The sequence below is a fragment of the Elephantulus edwardii genome, unplaced genomic scaffold (genome assembly GCF_000299155.1).
Source record: "Elephantulus edwardii isolate Elephantulus edwardi_28Jun2011 unplaced genomic scaffold, EleEdw1.0 scaffold00113, whole genome shotgun sequence".
NCBI classification, from domain to species: domain Eukaryota; kingdom Metazoa; phylum Chordata; class Mammalia; order Macroscelidea; family Macroscelididae; genus Elephantulus; species Elephantulus edwardii.
In genome coordinates, this window is record NW_006399863.1 from 9,059,056 (window position 1) to 9,081,618 (window position 22,563).

At 40.6% G+C, this 22,563-nt stretch overlaps 1 protein-coding gene across 1 annotated transcript in view; it reads left to right on the forward strand.

The window, feature by feature from the left end:
- The window catches only part of SFMBT1 (Scm-like with four mbt domains 1), a 54,003-nt gene that overhangs the window by 8,714 nt on the left and 22,726 nt on the right, over positions 1-22,563 (forward strand). The window contains exons 3-12 of the mRNA XM_006892233.1: positions 2,564-2,804; positions 4,740-4,828; positions 10,390-10,636; positions 11,274-11,365; positions 12,584-12,685; positions 14,028-14,178; positions 16,754-16,836; positions 18,686-18,812; positions 19,823-19,936; positions 21,986-22,028. Of these exons, the coding sequence (XP_006892295.1) occupies positions 2,564-2,804; positions 4,740-4,828; positions 10,390-10,636; positions 11,274-11,365; positions 12,584-12,685; positions 14,028-14,178; positions 16,754-16,836; positions 18,686-18,812; positions 19,823-19,936; positions 21,986-22,028 (1,289 nt within the window). The remainder of the gene's footprint in view (positions 1-2,563; positions 2,805-4,739; positions 4,829-10,389; positions 10,637-11,273; positions 11,366-12,583; positions 12,686-14,027; positions 14,179-16,753; positions 16,837-18,685; positions 18,813-19,822; positions 19,937-21,985; positions 22,029-22,563) is intronic.

Genomic DNA, 22,563 nt, shown 5'->3' on the forward strand with positions numbered 1-22,563 from the left:
GTAGTATTCCATTGTGTGGATATACCACAGCTTCTCTATCCATTCGTTTGTTGATGGGCCCTTAGGCTGCTTCCAACTCTTTGCTATTGTAAACAAAGCTGCAGTAAACATGGGTGTGCATATATCTGCTTGGATGGCAGACATGGTCTCTCTGGGGTATATTCCCAGTAATGGGATTGCTGGGTCAAATGGTAGAAATGAACACATTTTTAAAGAAAAACTCACCCACTACTAAACAGTTCTAATTCATATGTGATATGACTTTTAAATTCTTGAACTGCTGCTTCCATGGGTGTTGAATTTGAATCCAAGTAAAATGATTGACAACTTCATTCTTCTCTTCATTTATCATGATCTTGTTCATTGGTCCACTTGTGAGGGCTTTTGTTTTATGTTGTAGCTGTAGTCTTTGAGGGTCTTTAATATATGCTTCGAGTCATCTTCATTATAATTTTTTCTAGGTGCTCTCAGTTCAAAGAGCTAGGATATAAAAATTGTTTATAACCAACAAGGTGACAGCTTGAGAGATGAAACAGGCTAGTCTCATAATGATTATTGTTGTTATTGTTATGTGCTGTCGAGTCACTTGAGACTATGTACAGTAGCCCTGAAACCTGTTCTATCTTGTGTCAACCTTATTGTCTCTTGACATCTACAGTCTTTACCCTCATTAAGATTACAGTCTTTAAAACCCAGTGGGACAGTCCTGCTCTTCTGCAATGGCTGTTATAAGTCAGAATTGGCTCAATAGCAGTGAATTTTTATATGTATATTTAACACAAACACATACATGCATATATGTGTGCATTTAGGAGAAGCTATTCCTTGGAAAAAGTTCTTATACTTGGAAGGGTGAAAAGGAGGAAGACCCCCCAATGAGATGGATTGACACAGTGACAGCAGCAGTGGGCTCAAGTGTATCAGAGATGGTGAAGATAGGACAGGGTATGACAGGATTCAGACCTGTTGTTCATAAGGTTGCTGTGAGTCATATTTGACTCGACAGCACCTTAACAACAACAACAGCATGTCTGTGTCTGTCTGTCTTGCTGTCATCCTTAACTTAGCCTAATACTTGTAATTATAAGCTGAAGTCAGAGAGCTCATGCTAGTCTTCTCCTTTCCTTATTTGTAACTTACAGTTCCAACAGTGAGAAGATTAGCTCTTCTTGCCCACAGTATGTTTACTCCCTTAATTTTGTGAACACATAAATCCAGACTTGTTAACCATGCCTTTGTGGCCATTTATCATCTATACTGGAATACGTTTAAGAGAGGGAAAATTGTTGTTGTTGTTATTGCTGTTATGTGCCATCAAGTCGCCTGTGACTCACAGCAGCGCTATGTACAACCCTAAAAGCCCTAAACCCTGCTCTATCCTGTGACAATATCACTGTCTCTGACACACCCACCCCCATTACCCCAGTTACTCAATCAGTCCATCTCATCGAGACTCTTCCTCTCCTGCGCTGTCCTCCACCCTCCCAAGCATGACGTCCTTCTTCAAGGTCCTCTTCATGTCCTTGCAACATGTCCAAAGTACGTCAGACAAAGCTTCAGAATCCTTGCCTCCAAGGAGCAGCCTGGCTTTACCCTTTCCAGGACAAACCTGTTTGTTTTCTTATCAGTCCATGGTATATTCAATACTCTTCTCCAGCACCACAGCTCAAAGGCATCAATTCTTCTTCCATCATCCCTAGTCATTGTCCAACTCTCTGATGTATAGCAAGTGATTGCAAAGACCATGGCCTGTATCATGCACACATTAGTCTCTAGACTGACATAGTTGTTCTTCAGCATTTTAGAGAGGTCTCTAACCACAGACTTTCCCATCACAGTTCGTCTTTTAATTTCCTGGCTGCTGGTGCTAAGAGTGTTGACTGTTAAGCCAAGCAAACTAAAGCTGTGAATGAGCTTCTTTGGGATAATAGGGCAGTATGTTTCCCTACATATATTACATAGGATAAGGGAGATCTGGTGCTCTAGAAGGGAGCAGTGGTGGCTTATTGGTAAAGATTTGTACTGCCAAACCAGAGGCACATAGTTCAAATCCACCCTCTGCTCTGTGAGAGAAAAATGGTCAGTCTGTTCTTGTGTGATGTGGTGCTTCTGAAAACCTGCCATAGGATCAGCTATGAGTCAGTTCTGACTTGATGGCAAACAACAACAAAGGTTATTTTTGCCCTTTCTTTCTTTTAGTTCCATAACTTTCCTAGAAATCATTCTTGAAACTATATTGTATTAAAGAATGTTAAAAATGGTGAATGGTGAGTTGTTTGAATGCTTAATAGAAAACACTTTCTTTAATCATAATAGACTGCTTTGATTATTATATTTAGTTCTATTAAAATTCCTTTTCTTCAGTGCTAGTTAGAAGGGAGCGCTGCTATTCTTCTGTTTGGTTTGGAGCGCTCCTGTGTGTTAGAACTGGAATTTCTCAGATTTCCCCTGAGACTATTTTACTGCATTTAGAGCTTTAGAACTGCCAAGTCTTAAAAAGGAATGTTAGCCAAAGAAATACTTGAGGTACTTGTCTGCTGGTTAATAACATTTCCCTATTCAGGTGGATACACGTCTGCAGAATGGATTTGCTCCTGGGATGAAACTGGAGGTGGCTGTGAAGGCAGATTCTGAAACCTACTGGGTCGCCACTATCATTACTGCCTGTGAGCAGCTGCTCCTTCTCCGTTACGATGGCTATGGGGAGGACCGGAGAGCAGACTTTTGGTGTGACATCAGGAAGACGGATCTCTACCCCATCGGGTGGTGTGAACAGAATAAGAAGACCCTTGCAGCCCCAGAAGGTTATAAAATACAATATTTCCTATCAAGATGTGATGGTGATAATTGCTATAGGAAAATTTTTGCCTTCCATTATCTTGAGATTTTTTTTTCCCTTCACCCATGCATTTAACTGTTTATCTTGACAATTTAAATGAAAATATTTATCAAAACTAAATACATGTTTCCCTCCTTGTTAAAGTTGTTTTCTGGGCTCTGGAAAGCCTCAGGTTTATCCTGGGGAGCACCAGTTGCCTGTCATTCTGTAAGATTTTGTGAGGCTTTTTTGAGTTCGAGAATCTTAAGGCTGGTTGTCATTAAGCACATTGGGGCCAGATGGCTGTGCTGTCGATTCTGTTTCTTTTTTTATCACCTTCCCTCTTTTCCCTCCCTAACAGTCTAAGTCCTGTGAACTCTTCCAGTGAATTAACTGAAGCCCTTCTTGCAAAGAGCCTACTGACAGAGTAAGGGAAATGAGGAAGGAGGCTCACATGAGGGAAAAAGAAACACTTAAAATCTAAGAAAACAACAGCACTTAAATGTTTTTCTTTTAACTTCTTATTTTGACATAATTTCCGATACGCAGAAATTGCAAGGACAGCATAAAAAACTAGAGACTGTCTGGATGTTAATGTTTTACCATATTTGCTTTGTATTTTTCTCTCTCTCTGCACACGTGTTTGGTTTTTCCCCCCCCCTAAACCATTTCGGAGAAGATATTTTAGACCTTAGAGGCCGCACAGTCCCTGTTGCAGCACCACAGTTCTTGGCTTTGTAATATGAAAACAGCCACCAATAACATATCAACAGTATGGCCATGGCTATGGTGGCCTAGTGTTAAGGAACTGCACTGTGATGACCCAGCTATTCCACTGCTTGGAATATACCCCAAGATAATGAGATCTGAGGCTCAAATGGAGACTTGTACACCAAAGTTCATAGCAGTGTTATTCACCATTGCCAAGAACATGGAAGCAGCCCAGATTTCCAAACACAATCGAATGGATTGGGAAATTATGATACAGTCACACAATGGAATACTACACAGCATTCAGGAGAAATGATTTTGTAAATTACTACCTAACTTGGGAAGGACTAGAGAGCATTAGGCTGAGTGAACTAACTCAGTCACATAAGGACAAACACTCGAGAAAACATTATTGTAGAATAAGTATGAGGATCCAAGGGGGCAGAGAGTGAGATTAATCACGGGGTCACACAATTTGATGGATGGGGAGGAGTGAGGGAAATGGGAAGGATCTGGTGTGAAAAAAAATTCATTCAAATTTTGTAAATAAACTAGTAAACTAGTAAATAAACTAATAAAAAATAATGAAGATCCAAAATCTCTGTAAATGTTCAAAAAAATAATGAAGATCCAAAAAAAAAAAAAAAAAGGAACTGCACTGTGAACCCAAAGCAAAGCAGTTCAAATCCACAAGCTGCTTTATGGGGGAAAGTAGGCAGTCCCTGCCTATGTGGTTTACAACCTCTGACAACTTGAAGGACTGTGGTCTAAGCTTTATTTACAAAAACACCTCTGAGTTTAGCTAGCCATTGAAACAGATTGGCTGTAAGGTGACAGTTTTCTAAATGAGGGTACTTTGGGATTAATTAATTTTTTCCTACTTTTGTGTATGTTTGAAAAATTTCATATTGAAAACTAAAATAGATACATTTGGGGTAAAATTATAGGAACAGGAAATGGGCCTGTTTTGCTTTGTGTACAACTCTTAGTAACTGATGAGAGGGAAGTTCTGTTTTTTGATAAAGAATTTTCATAATTTATATTTTCAAGCTTTTAAAGTTTTTCAAAGGGAAGAAATATATTGAAATTCTTAAATTTTAACATAATAAATGTACCCCCAAACCATTTCCACTGGATCAAGGGGCAGTTCAGTGTCTCTGTGCTGTGTGATGGGCAGCATGAGTGATAGTCCGTTTATCCTCTCGTGCAGGCATCAGAGACAAAGTGTCTGACTGGGATGAGTTTCTGCGGCAGACCCTGTTGGGAGCGTGCAGTCCTCCTGTCCCGCTGCTAGAGGGCGTGAGTATTACTGCATACACAGCCAATATGGGAAACCTCGCTAGTCCTCAGTGATAGTTCCCATCCAAGGAATCTAAAAATAGGTTGCTTATTTACTACTCCTTAGCAAATAAGCATTATTACTAGAGATCTAGGGAGCACTGGTGGCCTAGTGGTAAGGAGTTATACTCAAGCCAAAGATTGAGTTATTGTTGTTGATTTCCATCAAGTCAAGCACAACTTATAGCAACACTCTGAACAAAAGGCCTGAAGCCTTTCTATAATCATCGTCATTTATCAAAGTTCATAGAGTTTCCAGAGGCATGTTGTTTAGGAAGTGGATGCCACTCCTGCTTCCAAGCCATGGATACAGGGTTCAAATACACTAGCAGCTCCACTGGAGAAAGATGGTGGTTCTGTGCAATTAACTGCCTCTTAAAATCTGCTGGAGAGTCAGCTGTGGGCCAGTTCCGATTCCACAGTACGCAAGAACAACAAGATAGAGATAATAGGCGTAGGTATTGAGAGACTTTTGCTTTATTAGGTAAACTAACCCATTCATGACCTGTGAGATACACAGTGCCCACCTGTGTTTCCCACTCCCTCTAGGGTTTAGTGGGAAGCAGCTTTCTTACTTTCAATGTGTGCCACCACCTGGTGGTGCCTATGCAACTTCATGTATCTGGAGAGGGAGAGGGAGAAGTGTTATTCCACGTATCCCAGCACTAGAAACTCTCTGGGACATATTTGTCCCACTAATTGTGTCAAAATATTACCCAAAAAAATAAAGACAAAACTGTTTTTTCCCCAACAACAACAAACTTCTAATTACTGAAAACATAGGTTCAACAACAACGAAAGATATAAAGCAGAAGGCTTGAAAGAGTTAAACTTACCCCTCAGAGGTTACAAACTAGGAGCTTGCTCAGTGATTAAAAATATTCAGAATTCGTAAATTTGAGGTTTCCAGATTGTTTTATGTAGTTGGAATTGTGACCTCCTTGAGCTCTTAATTCTGAGGTTAATTTTAGGTGGTGGGCCCTTTTTGGGCTTGTGACTTCGTTTCCCATCCTGACCAGCCCTTCCACATGGGTATTTGGGTCATCTGCACCAGATGACGTGGAATCCTCTTTTCTTTTCCCAAAAGAAACTGAACCTCTCACATAGAGTCCTATCTTCTACCTGCTCTGAGCAGTCCTTGTGTGAAATTGACTATGTTGTTCTTGTTATGTGCTATCAAGTCAGCCGTGACTCATAACAACCCTATGTCCAACAGCTCTGAAGCCTGCCCTCTCCTGGGCCAGTCTCAATGACTCTGACATACCTACTCCCTTTGCCCCAGTTACTGTATCAATCCATCTTGTCTGGGGTCTTCCTTTCCTGCACTGTCCAGGCACCCTTGCAAGCATGATGTCCTTCTCCAAGGCCTTGTCCCTTGTGGTCACGTGCCCAACGTATGTGAGACAAGCTTCAAAATCCTAGCCTTCAAAGAGAAACTTGGTTTCACATGCTCGAAGATAGACCTGTTTGTTTTCTTGGCAGTCCATATTATGTTCAAGACTCTTCTTCAGCACTGCAGTTCAAAGGCATTGATTCTTGTGTCATCCTTAGCCATTGTCCATCTCTCACTCAGATGCATAGCAAGTAATTGTGAAGACCATGGCCTGGAGCAGGCACACTTTAGTCTCTAGACTGACATCATTGCTATTCAGTACTCTGCAGAGGTCCCTGATAGCAGATTTTCCTAGTGCTGTTAGTCTTTTGATTTGTGGAGCCAAGCAGATTACATTTCTAAATTATCTCTTGTCACATTCTATCATACCAATGATGTTTCTTGTGGCATATGTGAAATACTGAGTATAGATGACTTTATTTTTATAATTAACTGTAGAGACTGTCCTGCAAACCCCTTTTAAAAACAACTTTATCAAGATAGTTATTAAGCCGTACAATTTGCCTATTGAAATTCTTTTTTGTATAATCATGGAGTTGTGCAGCTAACGCCACAATTTAATTTTAAAATATTTTCAACTTCCTCTAAAAGCCTGAACCCATTAGCAGTCAGTCCCCTTCCTCCTCTTCCCCAAAGCTAAACAACTAATCTGTGGTCTGTGTCGATAAATTTATTTGTTGACATTTCACATAGATAGAGTTATTTAATATGTGGCCTTTATGACTAGCTTCTTTCACTAGGATTAATGTTTCAGGATTTAGTCACGTTGTATTTATTTTTCTTTGCTAAATAATTCTTCATTGTGTGAATATTGCATTCTGTTTACTTATTCATCAGGTGATGAACATTTGGGTTTGTTTCTACATTTTAGATATAATGAATAACGTATAGGGAAATAGGGAACTCTGTGAACATAGGGAGCTCTGGTGTCCTAGTGATAAGAAGCTGTGCTGTACTCCCAAAGGCATGTAGTTCGAATCCACCAGTTGCTCTCCTGTGCAATGTATTGCCTCTGAAAAGCCACTGGAGGGTCAGCTGTACGTCATTTCTGACTTGACAGCACACGGTAAAAACATCTGTGAAAATAATACTGTTTAACATTTCCTTCAGGCATTGTTTGATGATTCTAATTTTTCCACGTCTTTGCCAATGTCTGTTTAGTTATAACCATCCTAGTGTATGAAATAGTGTCTTACTCTGGTTTTGATTTTCATTTCCTTGGTAACTGATGAAGTTGAATATCTTTTCATCAGTCACTTGGTATCTTTTATTTAGAAAGATATTTCTATTAATTTCTTAAATTGGATTATCTGCCTTTTTATTGCTGGGTTGTAAGAGGGTTTTGTGAGAACCCCTGGTGGTGCAGTGATTGAGCATTTCAGTGCTCACTGAACATCAGTGGTTCAATGACCTATTGACTCTGTGGGAGAAAAGACTGGTTCATCTGCTCCTGGAAGGAGTTCAGCCCAGGAAACCCCCCGGGCATGTGGGGTGTCAGTTGGAAACTATTTGATGGCTCAGAGAGCAAGAGTTCTTTATATAATCTGAATAAAAGGTCACAATCAGAAACAGGGTTTGCAGATATTTCTGTTTTATAGGTTGTCTTCTCACTTTATTGATAGCATAAAAATTTTAAATTCTGATAAAGTCCAGTTTGTGTTTTCTTTTGTTCTTCCCCTTTTGATGTTCTAAGAAGGCTTTGATTAACCCAAGGTCATGAAGATTTGCCCATATACTTTCCTCTAAGTTTTGTAGTTTTCATTAAGTTTAATACTGTGCTCTGTGTCAACTTCCCCTTTTTAAAAACTTCGCTGTTAAACACTCCTATTGAACTCTAGTTACTTAATAGACTTCAATTCCCTCCATTCTACTTAAACAAAGCTTGGTATATACCAAACACTCAGTTAAAATGGAATGAATAAATGAAGCTGTCAACAAGTGAACAGACAAAATACCCTGCACTGCTCTTGGATCTGCTTCCCAGCTTTCAGCTGGGACTGTGCTCCTTCATTGTTCATATGCCATTTTGCATGTACATGAATATGTAAATAACACACAGTAGTTCTTAGTCATAAAAAAAAAAACAACAAACCCATGTAGAAGAAGTGAAATGATGACTTACAAGTATTTCTTTTCTCTTCTTTAGCCCTGATGACTTAGGGCATAACCTGTCAGTCTGCTGTGAGGTAGGCGGTTCAGACTCATCAGCTACTCTGAGGGGGACAGATGGGCAGTCTGTTCCTCTTAAGATTTACAGCCTCAGAAACAGGGTTGCTAAGAGTTGGAATTGACTTGTTGACAGTGAGTGAAATTGCAGCTTTTAATATATAGCTGAGTAATGAGACTTAAGATTTTCCTTATACAATTCTATGACATTGATTACATTCCTCAAATTGTGCTATCATTCTCAGAATTCTTTTCAAAATTATTTCACCATCATTATTTTAAACTCTCTGTCCCCTAAACTTCCCATCTAATTTTAATCCTTTAAAAGTCTACCATGCTCCAAGGAAACGTTGTTGTTGTTGTTATGTGCTGTCGAGTCGCCTACGACTCATAGTGACCCTATGTATAACAGCCCTAAACCCTGCTCTATCCTGTGCCAATCTTACTGTCTCTGACACACCTCAATCCATCTCATTGAGGGTCTTCCTTTTTTGCGCTGTCTCTCCACCCTCCCAAATATGATGTCCCTCTCCAAGGACTGGTCCTTCTTTGTAACATGTCTAAAGTATGTCAGACGAAGCTTCAGAATTTTTGCCAGGAGTAGCCTGGTTTCACCCTCTCCGGCATAGACCTGTTTGTTCACTTAGCAGTCCATGGTGTGTTCAATACTCTTTTCCAGCACCACAGCTCAAAGGCATCAATTCTCCTTCTATCATCTCTACTCATTGAGAAAACATACTTAACTAATTAAAGAAGCTGATTTTTTAGCTCAAAACCTTGAAATGTTGATAAAGTAGATCAATGGAATAAAATTGAGAACCCAGAGTTAAGAGCATGTATCTATGGTCAACTAATTTTTGACAAGAATGCTAAAACTATCAAGCAGCGTCTTTAATAAACAGTACTGGGATAACTGGTTTTCTACATCAAAAGAATAAAGAACGTACCTCCATATGTAAAACAACTCACAATAGATCATAGATTGAAATAGGAAAAACAAAATATATTTGCTTTTACAATCAGAGTATATGTAATAATGATAGTTTTCTTTATAAATCTTACTAAATAAAACTAACATAGCCCTAAAGTTAGATCTCTTAGTTTTATTTTTTTTTCAGGTAAACATTTTCTTATGATCAAGAAATAATAAGCAACTTGATAATACAAAATCAACACTGGCTCTTATACAGATATGCTATAAAGGCTACTTTATATCATTTAAAACTTGATTTTTAAAAACTGTTACATTGCTACATGCTGTCAAATTAATTTTTTTTAATTATTTTTTTTGTGTGTGTACCATCAAATTGGATCTGACTGGTACAGGAAGAGATTGTCCCGCCTTCTGCAGCAGAGCATCTGGTGAATTCTTACCACGTGCTTCTGGGATTGCAGTGCAGGTTCTTGCCACTAGGCCACCAGAGCTCCCTTGTCAAGTTGATTTTTGAGGCATAGAGGCCAAATGTGATTGAGCAGAACTGATGCCTCATAGATTGTTCTGGCCCCAAACCCATGCCATTCGGTGGTTCGACTCCACTGCTGGAGAAGGAAGAGCAATCTCCTCCGCAATTTACAGCCCTAGAAAGCCAGTGGCAGGTGATCTGTGAGCCAGTTTTGACTCCATGGCAGTAACTTTGACCTTAAATCTTCATGGCAGCAGATCACCTTTCTCCTTCAGAGCAGTTGTGTGTTTTTAAATGGTCAAGTATTTAAGTTGTTACTCCACCTAGCTGAACTAATTCATTGTTGTCAGGTCAAAACTGACTTCTAGCTGATCCTCCAGAAGCTTTTCAAAGACTGTTAATTGCATGGGAGGAGATTACCCATCTTTCTCCCACACAGCAGCTGATGGATTTAAACTGGTTAGCAGTGAAATTCCTTGCCCATTAAGCCACCAGAGTTCTGGCTTCCTTTGTATTATGTTAACCTATCGTAGGTAATCATTTTTCTTTCTTACCTACAGCTTCGAAATGGGAAGAATCCTTTAGACCTTATTGCTCCAGGTTCCAGGCTAGAATGCCAAGCTTTTCAAGACTCTTTAAGCACTTGGATTGTTACTGTAGTAGAGAACATTGGGGGAAGACTGAAGCTGCAGTATGAAGGACTTGAAAGTTCTGACAGTTTTGAACATTGGTTGTATTACCTGGATCCCTTTCTTCATCACGTTGGTTGGGCCACTCAACAGGGATATGAACTCCAGCCCCCATCAGGTAAAGAGTAATATACCATTTTTCTTTTCATTATTATATTATTGTCATTCATATCTGTGAGGCTGGAAAGTACATTATTCTGAATAGTATGAAAACCTTTGTTCACATAATTGAGGTGTAAAAAAAAATTATGCGGAGTTTTAAAGTGCCTATTTTTCTTCTGATTTTATTGCTTTTGTAATTTACCACACATACTGATAAACTTCACAGATTTCTGTCCGTACCCGTACTGACCCCCTTGATAAAATTAAAGGAAAATTTTCTTGTCAGTAGTCAGATTAGTGTAGTGGTAGAATAGATTGTGGGTTCACAGCAGATTATTTATGGGAAGAAATTCTCAAAATGTTGTAACTCGGGTTATTTTAAAAATCCATTTGCATTTGTGATTATGCACCCCATTTGAGAATACATGTTTGTTGTTTTATGGACTACAGTAACCCTGATGATCTTAATGCAAGGCCCAGGGCTCCAGCCAGAGCCAACTGAGTACTGAGGTTAAGGTGCAAATCCTTTGAGTGAAGTTAGGTATAAGTGAACTTGAACTCTCCATTTTCAGTGTTTATGGATGCTCTCAGAGCAGTTAAGAAGTATGCAGGTTTTCTTATAATCTAAAGCATCTTGTCTTGTTTTGCTAAAGCCATCAGACATCTAAAAAATGAAGCTGAGTGGCAAGAGATTTTGGCCAAAGTGAAAGAGGAGGAAGAGCCGTTACCATCTTACTTATTTAAGGTAAGAACAGAAACTTTGTGATGTTGTTGTTGTTAGGTGCTGTAGAGTCAAGTACGAGGCATAGCGACCCTATCTATGAAAAAAAGATCTGAACCCTGTTCTATCCTGTGCCATCCTCACATTTCCTGACAAATTAGAGCCCATTGCAGCAGTCACTGTGTCAGTCCACCTGGTCAAGGGTCTTGCTCTCTTTCGCTGACCCTCTACCCATCCTAGCATCATACCCTTCTCCAAGGAATAGCTCCTCCTAGCAACATGCCTGAAGTATGTGGCTGCACCAGAGTTAATGAGCTAAAAACAGCCTGCCTTCCACAATCCAACTGCTTTGAATGAGGCTGAAACTTGGTGAAAGGTAGGTATTATCTCTTCACAGGAGAGTAAGGCAACTGGGGGAGAAGAGAATTAGCAGGCATTCCCGGGGGTCATGAGAGCTCTGTGTCCCCTCAGGGAGGGAGGAGGCCCCGAAGCTGGAGAGATGATCTTTTCCCTCCCTTTTCTAACAGTAGTGTTTTATTTCTTCGACCGTTTCCTTAAAGCATTTTAAGCCTTTTTCTTAACTGTTGTTGTTGTTTAGTGCCGTCAAGTTGTAGACGACTCATAGCGCCCCTATGAACGAACAGCCTGAGTACTGTTCGTACATAGAGTTTCTGGAGGTAAGCCATTTCGGAAGTGGATGCCACTCCTGCTTCCAGGCTTGTTTTAGTCGGGAAGCTCCAGCCAACACTATCCACCATGGGTACCCATTACCACGATTGGCACATCACTGTCACAGTCTTCAGCATCACAGCAACCACGAGTTACCTCTGTACAGCAATGCACAGACCAGTGCTATACCACCTAGAAGAATGTTTGACAGGAAAACAATTTGAACCTGGCCGAGGGCCGCAGATGAAAATCACCCACCTTCGGCTTGGTAGCATAACTTCCTTTCCACTAGGCCAACGTAGCTCTCTCTTTGTTTCTTAACTACATAGCCTAAATTGTTATAAAAGAAATTTATTGCTTCCTCCTCATCTCCCTTGTGTTCAAACTGTAGAGTGTAGGAGTTCTTTCGCAGACTTTTGTCTGTGGGTTGAGGTTTTTTTTCCCTCTCCTGAATAGTTTTTTCCAGGGATTGGATTCTTGAATATATATGTATATAGTTAATAGGAAAATACTATCTTTTCATTCCTAATAGGAAAATACTATTCTTTTCATTCCATCATGCTTGCATTTCAGGACAAACAAGTGATTGGCACCCATACTTTCTCTGTAAATATGAAATTGGAAGCTGTGGACCCCTGCTCTCCTTTTGGGATCTCACCTGCTACAGTTACTAAGGTAAAACTGATGCTTGAGCACCAGAGGAATAAGGGCATGTTTTGGAGGACAAGCTTAGATGTAACTAACCAGAGGAGATTTAACCAGCAGGTAGCCCATAATATCTGAAAAACATGGCAGCTGGCAGAGCTATCAGTACCCAACCAGATGCAAGGCTGAGGTAGGAGACATGTGCGATCATGGAGGAGCGGGCATTAAATTTCAGGGGTCTGGTAGTAGGACAACTCCAGCTATAAAGTCTAGACTCATCCTTCTGTACTGTAGTAGACTGAGAACAGTAAGGTTGGGTTTCTAGTCAATACATACCAAAAGAACAGAGCAGGCTGTCATGTTACTGGAACTGAGGCAGGCACACAGGAGAGAAGTTCAGGGTTAGAGCAGAAACCCATTCACTTGAGTGTAAATCTGAAAGTCAAGGGCACTAAGGGGAATCATTGCCTGGATATTATCAGGCCTATTAGAAGACTATTCGCAGAGCAAGGAGGAATGCTGAACTCTCAAATGGGGTCACAAGGCCCGTGTGGAGAGTGAAGGGATGTGGGATGTGAAGATCCTGAAGGAGTTCCTTGTAGTCCTCTTTTTGGCCTCACAGTTGGACTGGGATATGAAGAAACCAATGCACTGGCATAGCCAACTCCTTACCAAGCTCAAACTAAATTTTCATATTTGAGTTCAGGTTCTGTTTTATCCTGAATGTATAACCTTGGGCAAACTATTTTAACCTCTCATTTAAACTAAGTTTAATTATTTGCAAAATAAGGTTGAAAATGGCATCTGCCTTATTAGATTGTTAGGAAAGGAAACCGATTCCGCTTTTAAGATTATAATTAAAATAGTACATAGAAAGCATTTAATTAACACAGTGCCTGACACAGAGCTAACATTCATTGAGTGCTAGTATTATTACTTACTGTGTTATAATATTGATTGGTGATTTGAACCCGCAAGACACTCTGTGAAGAAATATGTGGCAGTCTGCTTCAGTTAAGATTTACAGCCTTATTGATACTTACCTGGCAGGGGAGAGACCATGATTATGAAGGTGGTTTTCCGAGGGCAAGGCTTATCCGTTGTACTCCGGATGGGCTAACCCCTGTGATTTCCCTAAATGGGGGAAACTCCACTGTGGAGTAAATTAAAAAATAAGAAGATTTATAGCCGTAGAGACTCTGTGGAGCAGCTCTGTTTTGCCTTACAGGCTGCTGGGAGCTGGAACTAACTTGAGAGTGATGGTTTTGGTTGGTAGCCACAAACTTCCGTGACATTCTTGGCCAAGGAAAAGACATTAATACCACATGCAAACAGGCATTTGTCTGTTTCACCTGTTAAATTGCATGCACAGGTTTTTGATGAGAAGTACTTTCTGGTGGAAATGGATGATCTGCGACCAGAGAACCACGCACGGCGTTCTTTTGTGTGCCACGCCGACAGTCCTGGGATTTTCCCGGTACAGTGGAGTTTGAAGAATGGTTTGCACATCAGCCCCCCTCCAGGTGTGTATCTCGTTCATGTCTGAGTTATTCATCCAAAAAGACTGTTTTGGTGGTGTGTTGTTGGGGTTTTTTTAAATGACACCAGATAGAATTATGTAGCTCTTTGGTCTGCTTTCTCTTCATGCCTTAGCCTACTGCTAGTATTTATGGTTCAGGAGAAGTGTAAATTAAGACTCAGATACCATATATTTACCGTGTGTGATAGGTATAAATCAGCCCAAGACACTGTTAAATAAAGTATGTTCAAATCTCCTACCTTAACAAATACATCTTCATAAAACCAGCCTCAAGCCTGGAGCTCAGTGCTGGCTCTTTAGTTTTCCCACCTGTGCCTGTGAGGAGATCATAGGTGGTTGGGGCAGTACTCACAGAGACTGCTGGGAGCCAGCTCAGGAGGACAGGCTTGGGGCCAGAGCTGGGAGGCAAAGACTTGGTACATTTTTAGGTTACTGGACCTCATCATAGAAGGAGACACTTTGCACTTAAGTGGAAGATTTATGGGCATCTAGGCACCCCTGATGAGGGTGTATGGATGTAGCATTAGCCCCTTCCCCCCATCCCAGAGCCTTCTGCCTGCTGTGTGGCATCCCAAGGCCCCATCAGGATATGCCAGTGCCACCAAATTGTGTGTCCGTGGAACCTGTCATTGCTGCATGTGACCGTCTTGCATTCTGTTTGTCTTGTGGAGGGAGGTGGCAGTCCCAGGGGAAAGTGTCTTGTCTCCATTTGGGTAAAAGGAACCAGCCACCCACCAGTTGCTGTCACTGGACTCTCCCATCACTTCTGCAAACCACGTTGTATGACCTAGTAAACTTTGTACCAACATGGGGGGCAGGAAAGATTTATGGGCATGAGTGGGATTCAGAGAGACTTCAAGTGGGAAAGCAGTGGCTCCATTTCCTAGTGTTTGCAATGTATCAGAGCTCTTAAATAGAACTTAATTGAGCTTCCCTCAAATTTTCTTTTTTTTTTTTTTAACTTAAAAATACCCGAAAACCCTACTTTAAAGTGTCAGATGTTTCTCTGGCTTTCATTTCAGCTAATCAGATATTGATGGACCTTCTCTGTGTACTTTATTATGATTCATTTAGTAAAATACGACTTTATTTTATAAATGTTTCCTGCTGGAACTCTGCTGGATGTGCTTGTTTCTGTCAACAGGGGTCATAAAACCTGCCTTCTGTGTAGCCATCATCCACCCAATAAACATTCATTGAGTGTTTGCTATGAATCAGGCATGGGACTGAGGAGGTAAAACTGAGTATGACATAGTGTCTTCCTTGAAGGTGTGTAGGGAAAAACAGTGGCAGAATTTCCCAGGCATCTCTTCGAGTTAATACAGTGTGGAAGTAGGGTGAAGGTGAGCAGTGCAGTAACAGCCACAGGAGAAGGTCTCCCTCTGCAGAAGGGCCCTACATCCATCCCACTTCTTTTCTTATCTAACGCCTTTGTGTGAAAAGGAAACGTGATTATGAAAGGTGTTCAGAGATGTAGCATTATAATGGACAATTGACTAGATGAAGGGAAGGTAGTGAATTATGTACTTGAAATGTAGTTTACTGTCAGGAATTGAGGTGAGGGCAGAGAGGTAATATGGTACTAGCTTGAGCTAGTCAGAGAACATGATTTCCAGGTTCTTTGGCTGTAGGATGTCAAAGTCCTAAGGGGTCCACTCTGTGTTTGAGGTCTGCAGGATCAGAGAGCTGCTTAGACACCTGGAGAGCTGGCCCAACTTCTCGCACACGATGGTGCTGAGTTAGGGGCTCGAGAACCTTGTACGCTTAAGCGAGTAGTCAGACTCTTTTTCTGAAATAAACTCATGATTTAGATTTTGAGAACACTGAGCTTCTGTAGAATATGAATCTGAAAACAAAATAAACAGCCTTTCATCTGAGAGGATTGTATTAACTGAGACACCAAAGGAAATTTTTTTTTTATCAGAGAGAAATACTGCTTGCTGATTAAATTGTACTGTAGATTTACTGCTGCTTTTCTTTCAGAGTCTAAGTCATAATAGAATGGATCATAAGATGGAATTTATAGACTACAAATCAAATCCAATTGTAATATATAAAGTTCTTTTTGTAAATTGTCAGAAACTAACCATGTAAAAAACATTGCACAAAATAGATGCTTTGAAACTTGAAAGTTTTGAAATTTATCTGTAGAATTTTATTGTGTTATTATAGTTTAGCCGGCATTGCTGCTTTTAAAAAATTAACAAAATGTTGGGTTCATAAAGTACCTTTCTGCCTCTAAGGAGTTCTGGTGGTGCAGTGGTTAAGTGTTGAGCTGCTAGCCAAAAGGTCTACAGTGCCAGCCCACCAGGTGCCATAGAGGGAGAAAAACCTAGCATCTGCTTCTGAAAAGATTATAGCGTAGGAAACTCCTGGGCTTTGATAGGGTCCTGGGGGGTTGGAATTAACCTGATGGCACGAGGGCAGAATGATAACCTGCAGAATGATCAGAAACCCCAGATGAGCAAAATCGGAAGTGGCGGATGCACACTCAGCTGAGTGGTAAAGCAACATAGGCCTGTGCAGGGGGCACTCACTGTTCTTTTTGTCTCCGCTAGGCTACCCGAGCCAGGACTTTGATTGGGCCGACTACCTCAAACAGTGTGGTGCTGAAGCTGCCCCCCAGAGGTGCTTCCCTTTGGTGAGAAACCCCATCCCCTCCCAGCCACTGCCAGGGCTGCTGGTGTCCACTGTCATTGCAGGGAAGTTAGTCATCACATCCAACCCAAGTTAGAACCTCACTGGCTGTAGCAGAAATGGCTTATGGAAAAAACTCACTTACTATAAAAATTAATTGGTTTTAAAATTTTCTTATTATTTGACATTTTAGTTCAGCTTATTGATGGTTCAATAATGTGGAAATAGTAAGTGGACAGAAATTGTTAAACCTATTTAAAAATGCATTTATCCAAATGGTGTATGCATGTAGCATCAGGGAAATGAGACTCACTAGTAACCTGAGTTATGCAGATGATACAAACTTGCTTGCTGAAATTGTGGAGGACTTGAAGCAATTGTTGCCGAAGATCAAGGAATGCAGCACCCTTTGATATGAATTGCATCTCAATGTCAAGAAAACAAGGATTCTCAACCACTGGACCAATAGACAACATCATGGATGAAGAGGAGATTGAAACTGTCAGGAGCTTCATCTTGCTTGGATCCACAATTAATACCCTTGGTACCAGCATTCAGGAAATAAGGAGATACATTGTACTGGGAAAATCTGTAGTTAGGGACCTCTCCAAATTTATTGAGGAGTAATGATGGCTGTTTGAAGACTAAGGTGCCTCTGATTCAGGCCATAGTCTTTATGATTACTTACTTTGCTTCTGAGAACTGGACAATGAAGAATGATGACAGAAAAAGAATTGACACTTTTGGATTGTGGTGTTGGAGAAGAGCTCTGAACATCCCATGGACAGTCAAAGGAGCTAAGGGACAGCCAAGATGTCTCTTGGAGAGGGTGAAGCCAGAGTGCTCTTTGGAGGCAAGAATGATTAGGCTTTGCCTCACATACTTTGGGCACATTGCTAGGAGGGCTTATTACTTGGAGAACAGTATGATGCTGGAAAAGATGAAGGGTCGGTGAAGGAGAGGAAGACCCTTGGCCAGGTGGATTGATATGGTGACTGCCAAAATGGGTCTTGTGTGTCAGGGAGTGTGAGGGGGTGACACAGGACAGAAGAGGATTCAGATTATTTGTTCATAGGGTCGCTGTGAGTCATACTTGACTTACTGGCACCTATCAATAATATTAGTTGACTAGTACCTGTTGCTGTCAGCTCTTAGCTTTCCTCACTGCCACCTCAGGTTCCCCTTTTGTTTTTTTCACATTAGTTTACTAACACTTGACATTTTAGCTTATAAATGCTGTTTGCTTTTATGATATCCATTAGGTGGGTTTATGTCCTTATAAAAATAGCAATGATAACCAATAACCTGGGTTGTCAGAAGAACGTATAATCAAATACAGATGTCCAGTTCTCCATATTAACCCAGAAACTGCCAAATTTGTTTTAAAGATTCCTTTTCTGATGTCTTAAAGGTTATTTTTCCTAAATGCCTTTTGTGATAGACACATAAGTTGACACTAGACATGTTATTGTAGGCTAAGACCCTTTAGGGCGGGGATTGAACTAACAGTGTTTAAAGGCCTTAGGTACCTTATTCCATTTGATCATAGCAACAGCCGAGTGAGCAAGGTGTTTTTCGCATCATTGAACAGATGACAAAACCACGGCTAAGAGAGGCTCTACAGTTTGTCCACAGTTAATAGCAGACAGGGATGCAAGAACCTCAAAGACCACATACTGCCTCTAACACCAGAGGAGACAGATATATTTTTCCTTGGTTTCATTAAGAAAGAAAATAAAATTACAGCTTTGAAGTGTGAATATATGGATTAAATAGTATTTGAAAAAGGTCTCTTGGCTGAGCACATAATTTAATTCTGAATGTGTATCTGATCCAATTCACTTCTCTTCTAGTCAATTTCCGAACATGAATTTAAAGAGAGCATGAAGCTCGAGGCAGTGAACCCTCTTCTCCGGGAAGAAGTGTGCATTGCTACTATCACTGCAGTGAGAGGTTCCTACCTGTGGCTCCAGCTGGAAGGTTAGCACCCAAACACTGCCACATGTCTTCCCGTGACCACTCGATGTTGCCTTTCCTGTTTACTCCTGCACCATGGGATGTTACAGGACATTAGCTAAATTGGGGTCTTTCTCAGAGTCCTTTAATTTGTAATGCAAGGTTCTAAGCTAACAATTTTGCTTCCTTTCCTGGATTTCCAAATTGTAGGTAGGAATTAATTGTGAATAAAAAAAAATCTTCTACTTCTCCTATTTTCTTGATAGGGGAAAGTATAAGTTAAATGCTTATTCTTTGATGTTACCAGAATACATGTGCATGAGCAAGAATATATCTCATGTGCTCAAGAGGGAGTAAGCCGCAGAATCAAAAAGCATATAAAGTAGACGAGGTATTGATGGTCTGTGACTAGGGCAGGTCTGGCAGCAGACGCCCCTCTGAAGTCCTCAGCACCATGGGGACTGTGCACTGCAGCCTGGCTTGCTTTTTGCTTTTGCTGCCAAATAGGCAGACTCTGAGAAGGCAGCTACTGTTTCTGATTGTGGAATCGGTATTTAATGCAGATGTCAAGGGCTGTATTGAAGGTACCCTTTCATGTAGCCCCCTGCTGAGCAACTTGCATGCATCACTTCCCAATTTGAATTCACTGGTCTGCCTTCTGGCTTCTTCCCCAGCACCAGAACTAACACTCTAATCAGGGAGAACTACCTCTCTGCTTTTGGCTTCTAGTTATCTCAAGGCATTGACTGATATTTGTTGACTGTCTGAATGATACCAGTTCTAATATTTTTTGCTGTTCTCTGACTAATTTAGGTCCTTAATGTCAGTATATTTGGGGAACAGTTTACTGCTGTTACCTTCACATTTGTCACACATAAAAAAAAAGGCTTCTCAATAAAAGGAAACTACTCAACAGACTTTGTGTCTTATTCCAACAGAAGTCATTTATTTGATGGTCTAATAAATGTTTAATATATGTATATACATATATACGCAGATAAACATTTACTTTTATTTATTTTAAATCCACACAGGTTCCAAGAAGCCTATTCCTGAATATATTGTGAGTGTGGAATCCATGGATATATTTCCTTTGGGCTGGTGTGAAACCAATGGCCACCCTCTCAGTGCCCCTCGCCGAGCACTAGGTACGAGGTATCCATCTTTTCTGCAGTGAGAGTTGATTGTTAGATAATTTTGTTTTGTGACTGCGACCAGTTGGGGTGAATCCAGACACTTCAGGAAAAGCAAAATGACTTCTGGTTAGCTAGCTACCCATGCATAGGAAGATAATCACTGTACACATCAAGCATTTATTAAAGTTTCTGTGAGTCAGAAATCTGAGTACAGCTAGCTGAGTCTTTTGGATCCAGTCGCTGGCACAGTGCAGTCAAGGTGTCAAGCAAAGGAGCCGACTCCTGGCCCCTGAGGAGGCTCTGACCCCCTTACTCCCATGGCAGTTGGCAGGAGTTAAGTTGATGAGTTCAGAAGGGTCTCAGCTTCTCCCTGGGGCTCCTCACAGCATGAAAGCTGTTCTCTTTTCAAGAGACAGGTAGATATTAAAAAAGGTGGAACCTTTAAATATGTAAGCTTAGAAAAAGGAACACTGTGGCTCTGGCAAGAAGCTATGCCGCAATCCTGAAAGCACACAGTTCAAATCCACCAGCTGCTCCATGGGGGAAGGATGGGCAATCTCCTGTTTGAGTGACTGCCTCTGAAAACCCGCTAGAGGGTCAGCTATGGGTTGGTTCTGACTCGACGGTACACAACACCACCACCACTACCACCAGTCTTGGAAATTACATCCCATTTTATACTCCCCCTCCCTTTTTAACCACTTTTTTTGTGTGTGATATAATTTACATACTGTGATGTCTACTCTTCGAAAGTATACAATTCAGTGTTTTGGATTTTTTTTTAAAAAAGTTTATGTACAATTTGTCAACATCACCACTATGTAATTTTAAAACCTTTTACCATTCAGAAAGAAATCTCACATTCATTATTAATCACCACCTTGTGCATCCTCCCTAGACAACCAGTCGTCTACTTTCTGTCTCCTTTTTGTTGTTGTTATGTGCTAACCAGCTCATAGCAGATCCTCCAGTAGGTTTTCAGAGGCTGTAAATTGCATGAGAGCAGGCTTCCCATCTTCCTTCTGAGCATCAGAAGGTAGATTCAAACCACCTGCCTTTGGTTGGCAACACAGCTCCTTGCCCACTAGGCCACCAGTCCTCCTTTTCTGTCTCTTCACACTTGCCTTTTCTGCACACTCATGTAAATACATGTGCATTCTTTTGTGACTGGCTTCTTTCCACTTAGGGGGATATTTCAAGGTTCACCTATGCTGCATCATGTATTAGAACGTCATTCAGACTTTGTTGGTTAGGAATTTGGATCAGGCTCAGCTGGGAAGTTCTCAGAAGGTATTTCCATGTAGTCCCTTTCCAGTGCCAGCTGGGACTGCAATAAGCATCTGCTACTGACATCAAATGCATGTTATCCTCCGCTTCCTTTAAAGAAAAACACAGGAAACCTTCTAGGCCCTATGAATCCTGTGCTAGTTTTTCTTTTGTATACTTATTTCTGCTTAGAAAATATTCATTGCAGTTGACCAAACCAGGGAGCATTGGAAATATTAGTTTTGCTCATTGTATAAAGACTAAATACCCAGAAGATGCACATAGTATAGATAATCAGACACAGACCACTAATTTACAGTTGTTGTTGATTGCCTTCACGTCAAGCACGAATTATAGCAACCCCATGAACAAAAGGCCTTAAATCTTTATGTAACTATCCACATTTATCAAAGTTCATAGAGTTTCTGGAGGCATGTTGTTTAGGAAGTGGATGCCACTCCTGCTAGTTCCTCCATATATGTGGAGTCCTGAGTGGTGCATACAGTTCAGTGCTTGACTCAGCTGAAAGGTTTGTGGTGTGAACCAACCTGGAGGCACCTTGGAAGAAAAGCCTCATGATCTGCTTCTGAAAGGTTAAAGCTTGGAGAACCCTCTGGAGCAGTTAGACTTGCATGTAAGGAGTGTCTTCAGCTGGAAGAGATTCAAAAGCAACTGACAAAATTGAAATATATACAGAATGGGGATTTAAATGTCCTGATGTAAGCTTCAGCCATGTATAACTTTTCCTGTATATTTCCATTTTTCTTAGCATGTATATTTGTTTTCTTCTTACAGTGTGTAAGCAGAGAAAAATTGCAGTAGTTCAACCAGAAAAACAGTAAGTAATGTATTATTAGGTTTGACATTAGAATATCTTCAAAAAAGAAAGAATTGTTTTAAAGATTATATTTCCTTAACTGGTATTTGCTCAGATGGAAGCATACTTCTTTAATTCTAGTTATGATACTTTTTACACTTCCCCTTACAGTATCTACACATTCTAAAATGACATTATATTCAAAAGGCATTCTTAAAATGGTCTGCAGATTGTTTCCTTTTCCTTTTAGAACCTGAAGGATTTTGACTAAGAGAGAAAAGATAAAAGTATCTCTATGCTGTTATTTTTTTAAGACTGAGCGAAAATTGTAAATCAGAATTTGATTTGTCACAGTGAAAAACTTGAGGTATAAAATAACCACATAGCCTTGAGAAGCAGTTAAACAGAGCCTTGTTGTTGTTGTTGTTATGTGCTGTCGAGTCGCCTGCGACTCATAGCGACCCTATGTACACCAGCCCTAAACTCCGCTCTGTCCTGTGCCAATCGCACTGTCTCTGACACTCCCATCCCAATTATCCCAGTCACTGAATCAATC